At 36.6% G+C, this 14,467-nt stretch overlaps 1 protein-coding gene across 1 annotated transcript; it reads right to left on the reverse strand.

Moving 5' to 3' along the window:
* Positions 1-761: 761 nt before the first annotated feature.
* Positions 762-1,849, reverse strand: LOC108977454 (gastrula zinc finger protein XlCGF7.1-like). Its single transcript, XM_018947142.1, has one exon. It carries the CDS (start codon positions 1,820-1,822, stop codon positions 902-904), a length of 921 nt encoding a protein of 306 aa, XP_018802687.1. The 5' UTR covers positions 1,823-1,849; the 3' UTR covers positions 762-901.
* Positions 1,850-14,467: the final 12,618 nt, after the last annotated feature.

Here is a 14,467-nt window from a genome sequence, read left to right on the forward strand (position 1 = left end):
ACAAAAACAAAAACAAGCAACTTATGGCACAACAACAATTAGTTGTAGAAAACATACCAAGGATTTCCCGAGTTTGCCGTAATATATTATATAAACTAGGATGTTTGTGGGTGTGTGTGCGGAGAAAAGTGAAAGGGGCGCAATAAAACTTTGATTTGCTCATTATTATTAAGTTTGCCTTGCAAAAGCAATAAGCACAGCGTGATAACTAATGCCAAGTTCCGAGTGCTGCACATTGTAGATCAGCTGCGGATATATACTTGAGTATACATATATATACATATTAAGTTGTCAAAAAAAGTCTTGCGGTATTTTTATTGAATTTTCAATTGTTGATAAATTTTTTTTTTATAACTCATGCACAGCTCTTGACCGATGCTACGGCTGCTACGCTCTTGACCTCTTTCGACCTATTCAGCGATTTTATCGCAATTTTTGAGGACAGGCCTTCCGGAGCGTGGCGCATCTTCGACCACCTTTACACCAGAACGAAGACGTTGAAACCATCGTTGTGCGGTGGAAATGGAAACTGTATCGGGTCCATAAACTGCACAAATTTTATTAGCGGCTTCAGGTGCATTTTTGCCTTTATCGTAGTAGTACTGTAAAATATGCCGTATTTTCTCTGTATTTTGCTCCATGTTTGCGACGCTATAACTCACGAACGACTTAATAGAAACAACAATCAATCAAACACGTGTTAGCGCGTGCAATGAGCTTTCCAAAAAGGTATAGCATGACCCGATGCGACGAATAAAACTAGAACTACGCGCTCTCAGCCCCAACTAGCGAAAATACCGCAAGACATTTTTGACAAACTAATATAACTAAAAATTCTAACTCACAACGTTTTTAAGCAAATGCTTGCTGCAAATAACATTGATTAAGAGAATATTTTAAATTATATATAAAAAATGTCATTGCTTTTAGAAGTCATTTCAGTTAGTGTTGTACCATGTGTCTTCACATGTCCACTAAGTCCACCACATTGTGCAAAGCGTTTGCCACAAATCTTACACACATATTTCTTTTGGATGGCATGGATTTCTCTGTGTTGCCGTAGTTGTTTTGCGCTGTTGAATGCTTTATTACATACTGGGCAGATTTTGTCACGCGCTTTGTGATGAACACACTTTATATGCTCTTCTCGTGACAATTTTTTATTGAACCATCTTTCGCAAAGATAACACTTGTATTGTGGTTGATCGTCGTGACAATGCATATGTGTATTAAATTGTGATAAGGATCGAAAACTTTTGCCACAAATCTCACAAACAAATGGCTTTTCGCCGGTATGAACACGCATATGTGCTTTCAAATCTGTAGTTGTTGCGAGTGCCTTATTGCAAACCTCACAATTATAAATGTAATCCTGTACATGTCTCCGTAAATGAACAGTAAAATTAGTTGACGACAGAAACCCACGTCCGCATAGAGGACATTTAAATGGTAAAGAACCATCATGTGACGCCACGTGTTTTTTATGTTGATCTAAACTTAAATCTACTTTTTGGCATATCGTACATATAAAAGGTTGTACGTTGACCTCAAGAAATGCAATGTGATCATAATATGCACATGTTGGTATATAAATCAAACTTTCTTGTTGACAAAATAATTTTTGCTTCTTTTCATTAGTACACATTTTGCGCAGTCGTGCGATTTCGTATTTCAATTCATTTTGTGTTAGATTTTTTCCAGATTGTTTATTAAATTCTTCTTGAAGATCAGTTAATGCTTCTTGTCGCCTATTATTGAATCTAAATGATATATTTGTTTCATCCCAAAGACATGGGAATCCTTTATACATATCTGCCAGCATTATGCATTGTGCAACATTTAATGTGTCTTTTGGTGGACATCTAGATGTGTATAAGAGACAGGTATTTTGCTCCATGTTTGCGACGCTATAACTCACGAACGACTTAATAGAAACAACAATCAATCAAACACGTGTTAGCGCGTGCAATGAGCTTTCCAAAAAGGTATAGCATGACCCGATGCGACGAATAAAACTAGAACTACGCGCTCTCAGCGCCAACTAGCGAAAATACCGCAAGACTTTTTAGACAACCAATATACGAGCGTAGTAAGCATGCAAGTAAAAGTTGATGAAAAGCAAGCTCGAGTAGTTGGCGTAATAATAATTTATCAGTTGTTGGCGGTGAAGTAGGCGAAATGGATTTACTGTTACCGCATTAAAACTTTTATTGGCGCTAAGCGCACACTACTGGTAACCGCCGCTACTAGAAACTAGTTCATAACTAGTAGAATTGTGATAAAGAAAATTAGATTGAATTTGAGGAAGCAAGAAATTAGATGAGCTTATACCAGGAGCCATGCGGAAACGTGACCGACATTGGTAAGCCCATATCTTGTCTTTACGACGATCTAAGCAAGAATGGCAAGGAATATTAAGCTTCATTGGAATGATCAACCAGCATGCAAAACTGTGATGCCATATGAAAAATGGCTGCTTATCTTAGACTAAGTAACGGCACGGCATCTGGCAACGCTATGGACCAAAACTGGACCATATGGACCATATGCGGGGCTCACAAGCTTACCAGATTAAAATTATCTAACCTATTCAATCTGAAGGTCATTTAATAATTATTTATTGATGATATAGAAATAATATTCAGGCCTTGACCTTCTGACCCCCCTCACAATATAACACATCTACACCACACACATCGTGTACCCCACCTCTTTATTCCACATTACACACATCATATTCAACACATCGCATCAGCATATACACCATACCTTCCACAACAGACACCTGAGGACACCAAACACAATTAACAAAAGGGACTGACGGACGGAGCCCAGCCACTTTCGTTCTCGGTCAGTGGGCATACACGTAACCGTAACTTTTAACTTTTCATCGTTCCAATTCGTAAAAAGCTGAGTGCCGGGACTTTATTATTTTATCAAAATTTTCAAAGACAAAGTAGTCAAAGTGATCAGACTCTTAGATCTCTACGGCATAACATTCACATAATCTGGTATTCGGAATGACATATTCCTCTAACAATGCTGATATAGCTATTTTGACGAAAAATACTTCATCGTCATCGACAAAGTACAATCCATAAGGGAAATAGAGTTTAGAAGTTGCAAAAACTAATCTAAAGTAACCTCGTTGACAATACGGTGATGAAGGGAAGGGTGAAGAGATATCAAAACTAACTCTTAGATCTGTCCCGGATGGAACTGCTGTTCCTGAGGCGACCTATAGCAAAAACACCTAGATCCCAGTAGGAATCTCTTCATCACGCCATTCTTCGAACAATAGGATTGGTTAAGCCGGTGGAAATCCGCCGGCAAAAGACGTAGGTAGAGTCATCATACGCGGCGGAATCGCCAGCACTAGCAAAGGAACCTCGGTTAGAACTATGAAAGGCTTTACAGGGGCAGAAGAAAGTCAGCACTGGCGAGGAAGCTAAAGGTAGGCAAAATCGTGAAACACTACGGTGATAAGCATGCTGATCAGGTATATGAGCGTCTCTGATTCGATCTCACCCCTACAGATTACTGTGTAGTTAAGAGTCAGGTGTTGTGAAGTTTCTGGTCTCATGTCGAAAACCGGCAGTTTGCACAAGCGTCTATACCTGTAAAGTCTTAAAAAAAACTTAGAAATCTTAAATCTTATCTTGAAGGCTAAAAGCAAGACACTCGCAGAAATGAAGCAGAAATTTGATCTTTAAGAAATTTTAAAGTATAACTCAAAGTTTTATTGAACATCTTATGGTCGAGTTTTTCATTCTATTCATGTTTTCTTTGAAATATGTTTCCAAATATTGCACTGTAATCTAGAATCGTCTCTAGACCTACTTATATTTATGTTTTGAATCCTAAAAGTATGCAACTGTATATTAGAGCACCTGAGATATATTTTAGAAATATCCGCCTCATGTTAAAAACGCTGTATGTAAGACCTAGCATGCATTATCTTCCAATAAATACAAACTTTTCATCTCTGCTAAAGTTGTGAACCCTAAAATTATACTACAGTATTTCATAGCATTATAGAATTTTGAGGGAAACCACGTCTCAGATCCAAAATGCTTTATTCGAAAGCAAGCTACAGCACTTATCAGATCTATAATAATAATATATACAAAGTCTATACCTCTAATAAAGTTGCGAACCCTAAAAGTTTACTACAATATTTTACAATATCATAAGATTTTGATAGAACACCCGCCGCAGGTCCGAAATACTTCCTTTGAAACCATGCTGTACTGATTTTCAAATCTTTATTAACTCTAGATCTGTATTAAAGTTGCGAATCCTAAAAGTATACTACAATATTATACAGCACCATAAAAATTTCGGAAATAAAGTCGCAAACACTTCATCCGAAGCCAAGCACCGACGATCTTTCCAATCATATTCAGTCATTACACTCAATAGGTGTAGTGAACTAAGCGTAATCCCAATAGTCTCATACCTCCACCTACTATATAAGTGTATAGCAAACTTTGAATACTTTTCTGTGGCCACTTGCAGAACTCTTAGAAATAATTAAAAATTGAAAGCAACCTAGCAACCCGTTATATAACACCCACAGCTGTATTGAATTTGTTTAAATGCTTTTACAGCCTTGTTAACACCAGAGACACTTAACCACACACACACATACACCCACTCACACACTTAAGTAAATGTATGCATGCGAGCTTTTGCTTAAGCGCACTTGCATATATATGTATATACATGTGTGTGTGCTCAGCACACTCTTTAATGCTCGCGTGTGTGTGCGTGTTTGCTTACACCTACAAAACTTTGAAAGTCGAGTAAGTTGCTGCTCTACCCACTACTGCTGCCAACAGACAAGCGCTACAACAACGACGACAACAACAACAATGGCAGTTTTCTGCCTGTCTCTCTAATCCAGCAATTTGTTCAACATCTTCCACTTTACTTGGCTAACTACTTAAGTGGGAGAGTGGGTGTGCTTTGAGTGTTTGCGTGTGTGTGGATACTGTGAGTAGATACTATACAGTTATTGCGCCAGTGTCCTTGTTGTCTACTTTCCGCTTGAAATTTCATTTAATTTCCACGCATGTGTTTAATGTGTTTTTAATTTACTTTTTGGTCGCTAGATAAACGCTGTTGGCGTTCCGTCGCCGGTTGCAGGGAAAGTGAACGCTGCAAAATATTTCCCATTCAACTGCTTGGGTGCTTCAAATAGTTAAATATATACACACTACGCTTTCGTAAGCGCCGCAGTGTACTTCATATTTATAAGTATAAGAGTAAGCGTGTATGTACTTTATAAGGCAATTGGGGGCAAAAGTTTATCTAAATTCTGTTTTTTGTTTACGCTACTCGAAGCGCTACAAACATACATAAATATATGCACTTACTCGCTCTCACTCTCTGATTCTGGCCACCTTCCTTCGTTGTGACCCTCGTGTACAATCTGCACATACGTTTCGCGTTAACGACATTAGATAAGTTAACGGCATCTAATGTCAATTTAATTATGTGAACTTCTACTGTGTATCCGTTTCCCATGCGGCGAGGATGTCTAAACATGCCAAGCTAAATATGTGCGTGTGTTTGGCAGAAAATCGTCTACAAATAGCAATTTCGTACCCGTCCCCCACCACCAACATAACACCACATACATACGTACATTCCTACGTGATCGTTGTTGTTGTAATTTTTTTCTTCTTTCTGTAATCGACGTTTGTTGTCGCTTGTTCATCTGCTTATTTATTTATCGATTTGATTGCTCAAATTTGTTCCAATTTAATTATGTACTCGTAAACCACGGGGGGAATAGTCGAATTCGTCAAAAGGCAATCGATAATAGGCTTGCTTGCATACATGGCAATTTAAATGTATGCATCTACTTCATGTAATTTTTTCGAGGTTCGTATAAATGTTTATTTGCAGAGCTAATATAAATTTTGCTTTTACAACTATCAACTTTTTCTCCGAAGAATTTCTTAAAATCGAAGGTTATGAACTTGTGAAACACCATTGAAATCAATTTTTAACTTGTGAAACATCTGGTTAAGCTTTATGTAATATACTACCGGCAGTAATAACTTTATATTTGTGTTCATTAATACAAACGCTGCTTTAACTTTTTTGACTTTTCTTCAGTCCTCCTTAAAATCGACGATTTAAACTTGTGAAACACATTGTAAAAGATTAAAAACAATTTCATAAGGTTAATAAACTTGTGAGTACAATATACAAATGATTCAATGATTACCTCCATTGAAATCAATTTCAGTTTAATGTTCACTAATATAATTATAATATCATTATAAATGTTTGCACACTTTCTACAAAACCATAAGTTAAACTGATAAATTATCTTTATTATTCTAAACTAGCAATAATTGTTCCCATTTAAAAAGTGCTGACGTAGGTTACGAACTTGTGGAACACTTCTTACAAACTTCAGAACACTTCAGAAAATTGAATAAACATTAAAGTACAAGACATGATTGCATATTGCGATATATAAAATATATTATACATCTTTCACGGATTCCTGTAATTGAATAAAAGTTTAAAGATTTTTTTTCGATTTTAATCGATAAATTAAGTCAGTTAAGACATCTCAGACAACTTACTTTGATCTTCCTTGCACACTGATACAAGTATATGTATTTATTTCATTTTTGTGGTAATAAAGAGAAACTATAAAGCTCGCAACGTCGCGCAATCAAGGAGTTATCGTCGATTATGGGAAGCCGTAGTACAGCTATAACCTATCGAAGTCCAGGGAAATATGTAGCTCAGAAACACCAAACAAAATTAGTCAACTATCGGCAGTCATATAATTCCATGTTCACAATATTCTACCATCATGGTTCAGTTTGGTCAAATTCCATTTTATGTATATAAAATTTTTTAGTTATGAACAATCGTCAACTGTTAACATTTCGCTTTCAAAAAACTCTGATTATTAGTTGTTTAGTTTCAATTAAAAAAACTTTGGTCAGTGTACCAATGGCTAAAGAGAGCAAAGATTTGTAGTAATCAAAATGGATATATTGTCGCGAAGGTCCTGAAATCATTGCGTAGTCGCTTTTTCTTTGCACACATACCGACGACAGCTATGTAAGTGAGGCGAAGTCGCTGGAGAAGAGATGTGGTGAGGTTTTTCACGGATGGGTAGAAGCTTAGAGGGAAGGTTGGAATAGGAGTTTTCAGTGAAGAGGTTTTCGACAAACCGGATCATTGTAGTATTCTTCAACCACAGGTAGATGCCATTAAAATAACACTAAATGTATTTGTCAAAGTGACAGTAGTAGCGTAGATGTTACTCACTATACGCTCAAAGTTAGTCCAGCAGTGTCTGTTCTCACCACCAATAGCATCAAAATACTTCGTGTGAGCTTAGCAAGCACTGGTCTACAACTAGTACTATAAAAAAGGCAGAGATCCCCTGAACTACTTAATTTAAGCTGATCAGTATTTAAGTACCACGGTATTCTCAGTGCTCAAATATTGGATTCTTATTATCTTTCGCCATAGAGTTGACCTTTCAACATAGCCTAACCTACCAAGCTATAGAAGTTGAAATATCTGTCCAATCTACGCCTTCCCAAAGGAACGCACTCCTTTGAATATGATCACATTTGTACTTTACCTCAACTTTGTAGGAGTCACGCTCTTGCATCTTTACGCATCATAACATATTTTTGTCAGAAATGCATTAAGATTACTCACATATTGACCGGTATAAAGTCAACTGGTATATACATGTAGAGAAAATCCTACCCTATTTGACCAGTTTTTGAAATAGGGCCGCATTATTATCAGAAAACGTATTTGAATTCCAATAAAACTCCCAAAAGGTTGATGATAAATAGATGATAGAAAAAAATTGAGGTTTCGCACTGCGACCTGTGATATTGGTCATAGCACTTTGAGCAATTCCCGAAACTTGCTGGGCGCGATGAAGGTGGTGTGATCCCTGGGCAATTTTGAATCATGGGTTTTGTAGTTTCCGGTTCCATGTCGCAAAACCGTCACTTTGCGCAGGAGACCATAGAAATGTTGCATACGTGTTTCGTGAGGCTGCAGTGCGCAGTATAAAGCGCGACAAGATGATGTCTTGGTTCTCTCTCCACTTTCTCAACCATGCTGAGCAGCTTCTTGAAAGAGTGCGACCCCCCTGCAATGCATGGTTTTGACCCCATCATGCTGGACGCTACCGTAGAGCGGGCTAGTTCATCGGCCAGCTCATTGCCAGCTATCCCTTTATGCCCCGGCACCCAGATTAGGTGCTAGCAGTTGTACATAGAGAATCGTTTCAGCATTCTAAACACTCCTCCACTAAAAACGATTTAAACGCTGAAATCGTTTTTAGTGCCGCTTTACTGTCGCTAAGTATAGCAATACGCTGGTTGCGATGGAGATTTAGTTCGACTTATAGCATAGACTTCTGCTTGAAAAATGCTCAAAAACGTCCCATTGGTATGGATAGTTTGATATGCCTGCTCCAATGTCTTCTTGTGTTTTTGTGCCGTCAGTGTATAATTGGAAAGTGCTGCCCCTCAGTCTTCATTTGTTAGGGTGACTTGTTTAATCATTAGATTCAACGGTGTGAGCTCTAGCATGCCTTTAAGTGCTAGTTAGCCACAGATGACACTCTCTTCTTCCATCCACCGTAACAAATTACAGTTTTGTATCTTAGCTTACTTCTGAGTTCTAGATTTTATAGGCTTTCGGTGACGGAACTTTGTAGGCATGGTAGTGGTCCATTTACATCCATCAGCAATATCTGTAATAGTGGTCATCTTGTAGTATCAGAAAATATATGAATCAAGTTTCATCAAGATATCTTAAATTTTACTCAAGTTATAGCCTACAAAGGATGAAATTCAGCTCGACTTGTCATTAACATACACATACGCAATGTTCAAAGAATCATTTGATGTAGCGAGAGTATAAAAATAGAATAAAGAAAGAATCTGTTTTACTAAAATTTAAAGGCGTTCATATCAGTACTGTTGCCAAAGAATTTCTTTGCTTTCCTTTAACTAGCCTCATGTAATCACAGTGGTTTCAACTACTAAACAATAAAAGCTATGAATAAATACCACACAAGTCATAAAATTAACCCTTCAAACACTAAAGTTTTCTTGAGTCTATAAACCTTAACCTTAACAAATTTTCATAAAACAACTACACTCACACAAGCGCAAACACTCCAAGCAACTACGTTAACCACATTGCATTCTGTTTTCAATTAAATGCACCACAGTGCCTAATTAAACTTTATTGAGTAAATCAAATGGTGATAAAAATTAACCCAACACAATTGCGGCGCGGATAACCCGAAATAAATTTGAAATATCAAAGGAAATTAAAGATCGATATTTGAAAAGTTAGATTTTTATGGTTTTTTAATGCAATCAAATAGCAATAAAATGACAATTTTAAATTTATAAAATACACACGCAATGCGCCTTTAAATGCTTTAAGGAGGCGCACAGAGAACAAATAATAAATGCGAGGGAGAATGAGAAAATCGCTCGCACATCCATCACCCTGGCACAAATGATTTGGCCTTCCGACTGTTGATTGAGTTTAAGAAGGAATTAGAGCAATCGACAAATCAAGCAGATAATGCAGCTGGCATCAACTAAGCTGAGTTTGCGTGTGTGCTTGTGCTTATATGTGTTTATAGATATATGGGTATGTGTTGGCATCATGACAGCGAGTGAGGAATGTAATGGATTTTTATACCTTGAACATGGTAGATTAAGTTTGTCACGCAGAAGTGATGGATATCGTATACAAAATATATTTAAATGATCCATATATTTTTTAGATCACTAAGGAATATAACTGCCATACAAACTGAATGATCGGAATCGAGTCTTTGTATGGAAAACTTTTGTAATTGCACAGATATCTGCATGAAATTGAGCATCACGCATTGTTTAAAGCAACAATAAAATCTCCGAAGAAATGGTTGAGATCGGGTTACTATAGCGTATAGCTCCCATACAAACTGAACCATCGGAATCAAATCTTTGTATGGGAAACCTTTACATATTTTCTAATTCAAATATATAATCTCTGAAGAAATTGTTTAGATCGGACCACTATAGCTTATAGCTGGCATACAAACTGAATGATCAGATTCAAGTCCTTGTATGAAAAACAGTTTTATTTGACAAGTTATCTTCACGAAATCCGGCATGCCTTATTTTATGAAAGCAGTGACATAGTCTCCGATGAAATTGTTCAAATCGGATCACTATAGCATATAGCTGCCATACACACTGCACGATCTCAATCAAGCTTTTGCATGGAATATTTTCATATAAAGGGTATTTTAGCTTCGGTGCACCCAAAGTTTAAGTTGTTTTCTTATTTAAGCACACATACACACATACATAAAGTTATATAGTACTAGTATGTGCCAAGCTGGAAAAAAATCAAAGACGACCTACAAAAGCATCGAGCAACAACTAATGACCTGCATGGCACACATTCAAATGCTGCAAATACACACCCACACACACACACGAATGTACCTTCCAGTAGTAAAATGCCTTTGACACCCCTGCCTCCTCCGCCACTGTTGCACACCCTACATATAATATGCTGGTAAGTGTGTATGTGTGTGTTTAATAACAATGTCCTTGCGTGCTTGCAGCAAATTTTCCTCTTTGGCATTTTCATGATTTGCTTTCTGCTTCTTCTTACTCTCCAATTGCTTCTTTTGCTTTATTACAACGGTTTATATTCAACTATGTTGCGCTAGTTGGCTTTTATAGGCAAACATTTTTTTTCTATTTTCTTCACATACAAAAATTTTTCCTATTTTCGCGCATACATATGTGCTGTTGTTTGTATGTGTATGAGTGTGTATATATAGCATACAGTTATTTTCTCTGTGTGTTGCTCCGATTTTATATTACTTCTGTATTTTCGAGTCCCTCTGTCGAAATGTCACTTCACCCGAAACCTAGTCTAGCGGTATTTTACAATATTTTTCTTTTGCTCATTTCTTTTTCGTAATTTTTCTCATTTTCCTTACCTTTTATTTGCAGTTTTGTGCGGAAAATTACGTTTACAATGCTTTAACAATATTTGTGTGCGGGCGTGTGTGAGCGCGCAAAAATTGTAGTTTATTGAAATCGATTTGCTATAAAGTGTGAAAGTGGCAGTTTGACAATGGAAAGCTGTGGCCAGTCTTTGGCGGTTAGGTGTGCTATCGAAATTTAAGGTGTATGAACTATAGGTATAAATATTAAATTATACGGTTTTTACTTCAGGATGCCGGATATTTGGCTACCTATGTAAGAGATAAATACTGATAAAATAATTTCCCCCTTTAAGCCTTTGAGATTTTTTAGAATGCGATAGATTTCTCGATTTTTCGGCAAGATGTTCGAGCCAAAGATTTTTTCAGACTATCCCCATTTCTGCGAGCTATTCCAACTTTAAGCACAAATTGTAGTCCTATGGATTTAAATCTGGAATTCCAAGCGACCTAACTGCTGCAGTTATGAAACAAGCAATATTGCTTTTAAGCCGCTGCTGGGTAGCTTTTACCTTGTGTGTTGGACTACTGCTGGAAGATCCTATGCTCCCTATCAAAAAGATTATGGCTTACCTCTTTCTTCTTAAGGCCTTCTGAAAAATCCTGCTGTTTCACTTTTGCCATAGTTTTAAATTTTCTTTCACAAAAATGACACGATGTACCGCTTTTACAAGAAATTCTTCACTTAATCTCACTTAATTGTTTGAACAGCTGGCTGGTGATCACGTTGAACCCTTAAAATAACATATTTTGCACCTTTGGAAGTTTTTGAGTAGATTTTTGAGATTTCTTTATTAAAGCTACTTCATATTTTTGTATCTGTCAAAAATATACTTTCATGGCCATTGGTCACATGCCACTAAAAAAACCGGTGGATGGCTTGAGTCCTCGTGTGAACATAGCCTAAGCGATCTTCACACTGCTTACCTTTATATTCTCCGTTCTCAAATTAAGAAGCCAAGAGAAAGAGAGAGAGCGAGATAGGAAAAGAGAGAGAAAGTTTAGTAATGAAACTAGTATATTACGTTACTTGAGAAAAAACTCACAAATGTTTCAATATGTTTGTTAACTTTGTGCTACCCAAGGGTACTTTTATGGTAAGAGGAAGCCGCGAATACGGTGTGCTGACTCCCAACTTATGTCTGTCCCACGAGCAATAAGTACTATTTCATGGGAGAGAAGAAGAAATTTTTTTCTCATCTATTATATGAACTGTCTTCTAAATTGTTGTAAATGTCTCAATTATATCTTAATTAAAGCTGACGCTTCTCTGACAGTTTTCTATTTTACAGAGGACTCGCACATAAAAGCAGTCAAATTTTCCAACGTGAGACTATCTCAAAGTGTGGTTTTCAGCTTTCGCTTTATATTTGAAAACCGTGGGAGAGAATAGAATATGTGTTCAGAATTTTCTATATAATCCGTATATGTTGGGCATTATGTACTAAAGTCATGAAGATATTTGTGTAGGTAGCTTCTAAATCCCTCATCGCCACTGCGCATTTAGGTCAGGTGGAATTCCACGTCTTCATGTTGTCTATATATCTGATCTATTTGCTTTACATGTCTCATTTTCCAAGTGCTCCTTGAATTTAAGTCTTGAGTCTGGAATTACACCGAGATACTTCAACTGTGGCTTTGAAGTAATCTCACATTCTCCTATGGTGAGCGATATCTTTTCTTCAAAATTCCTGGAGCTTTTGAGCTAGTCTTCTGTTTTCTGTGTAGCCAGCTGTAGACTCATTGTATTAAAATATCGGCACAAACCATTTATACAGTCATTGCATTTCATCCGGAGGTCCTCCATATGTTTAGCTGCTTCTATGACTATGAGGTCATCCGTTGTATATGAAACCGGGTTCTGCCTTGAATACTTTCGGAGCTTCTTAGCTAGTGCAGCCGATGTCTCTAAACTCGCTGAATTTTTTCAATGTCAACAGCTCATCGTTCCACCGAATGCAATACCTGCCGTGACCAATCCATAAATGATCATAAATCTTCCACAGAACCTTTCTCTCGAAAAATTGTAACGCCGACTCGTAAGATGTGGTTATCGTTTATGCCTCTGCATCATAAGTAAGGACGGGGATATTGAGAAGTTTGGTTTTTGCTCGTCAAAAGAGGACTATACTTCTCAATTGCCTACTCAGTCCGAAGTACTACCTGTTGGCAAGTGTTATTCTGTGTTTGATACTATATATGTATGTATATGTATATGAGGAATAAATTCTGAATATGGCAGCAACAACTCTATTGGAGCTTTGAAGGTTCAAAGTGTCAATAAAAATTAACTCAGAACCATTGATAGCAAACTTTTCATGTATGATTGATTTTCTCTCACGATTTGAAGATTTGAGGAAGCAAATTAATATTTAAAAGAAAGGAATGAAATAAGTGAACCATAACCTGTAAATATGATAGTAAACATGTATCAAAAAATATATTTCTTAAAAAACAACAACAGAAAACCACACACGCGGAAGTATAATCAACAATTTGTATATCGTGCGAAAATGGGCGTGACGATTTTCGTACGAAAAAATTTCGAAATAAAGTGAATTTGGAAAACACAAGCGAAATAACGACAATTACATGAAGGAAGCAACGCATGAATACGATAAGAATGTGTATTCAAAACAAAACCAACAAATTCCCGACACATCAAACTCGCGTAACAGCGCCTCATAAATTAATTGCAACAGAAGGGGTGTGTCCCAGAGCGCGTAATGAGGGTAAAAAAAAAAGATATTTCAAATAAGTTTTGTTTATAAGCAATAAATTTTAAGGCGATGCAGGAAATGTGTGAAATCAACTTGGGTCACATGACGCAGAACCGTTTTTTTAGATGAAGTTCTTAAGGCAGAAATATTATTTTTTCTTTTATAGTGGAAGTTTATTTATATGCATACCGTTTGGATAACTTTGAATATTTAAAGAACTACTGTTGACTTTATGCAGTCTACACGCCTCTTCACTAACACTAACAATAAAAACCATTGTAGTAAAACTTTTGTAATCTTTATTTCGATTTTTATTGTTCAAAGTGCCAAATAAAATTGGTAAATGCACTAAATTTACAGCAAATTGTCCACAACGATGACCCTAACAGTAAATAGTTTGCCCGCTGGCTATTGCCGACGTACAAATAATTTCGGTTTTTATCGGTATTTTTGTTTTATACCGAAAGTTTTCGCCATTTCACCACATCCTTTCGTTAGATAGTACACGCACTAATTTAATTTCAGGGACATTGCACGTATTTCCGGTGCGAAAGTTTTTAACCACTGACATTTTTCTGCGGCAAACAAAAAAAAAAAAAAAAAAAAAAAAAAAAAAAAAAAAAAAAAAAAAAAAAAAAAAAAAAAACAAAAAAAAACGAAGAATAAGATCAATAAATGTTTTGTGCCCAAGCGTTCATTGGTAGGT

The sequence above is a fragment of the Bactrocera latifrons genome, unplaced genomic scaffold (genome assembly GCF_001853355.1).
Source record: "Bactrocera latifrons isolate USDA-ARS-PBARC rearing strain unplaced genomic scaffold, ASM185335v1 scaffold_9, whole genome shotgun sequence".
Lineage (NCBI taxonomy): Eukaryota > Metazoa > Arthropoda > Insecta > Diptera > Tephritidae > Bactrocera > Bactrocera latifrons.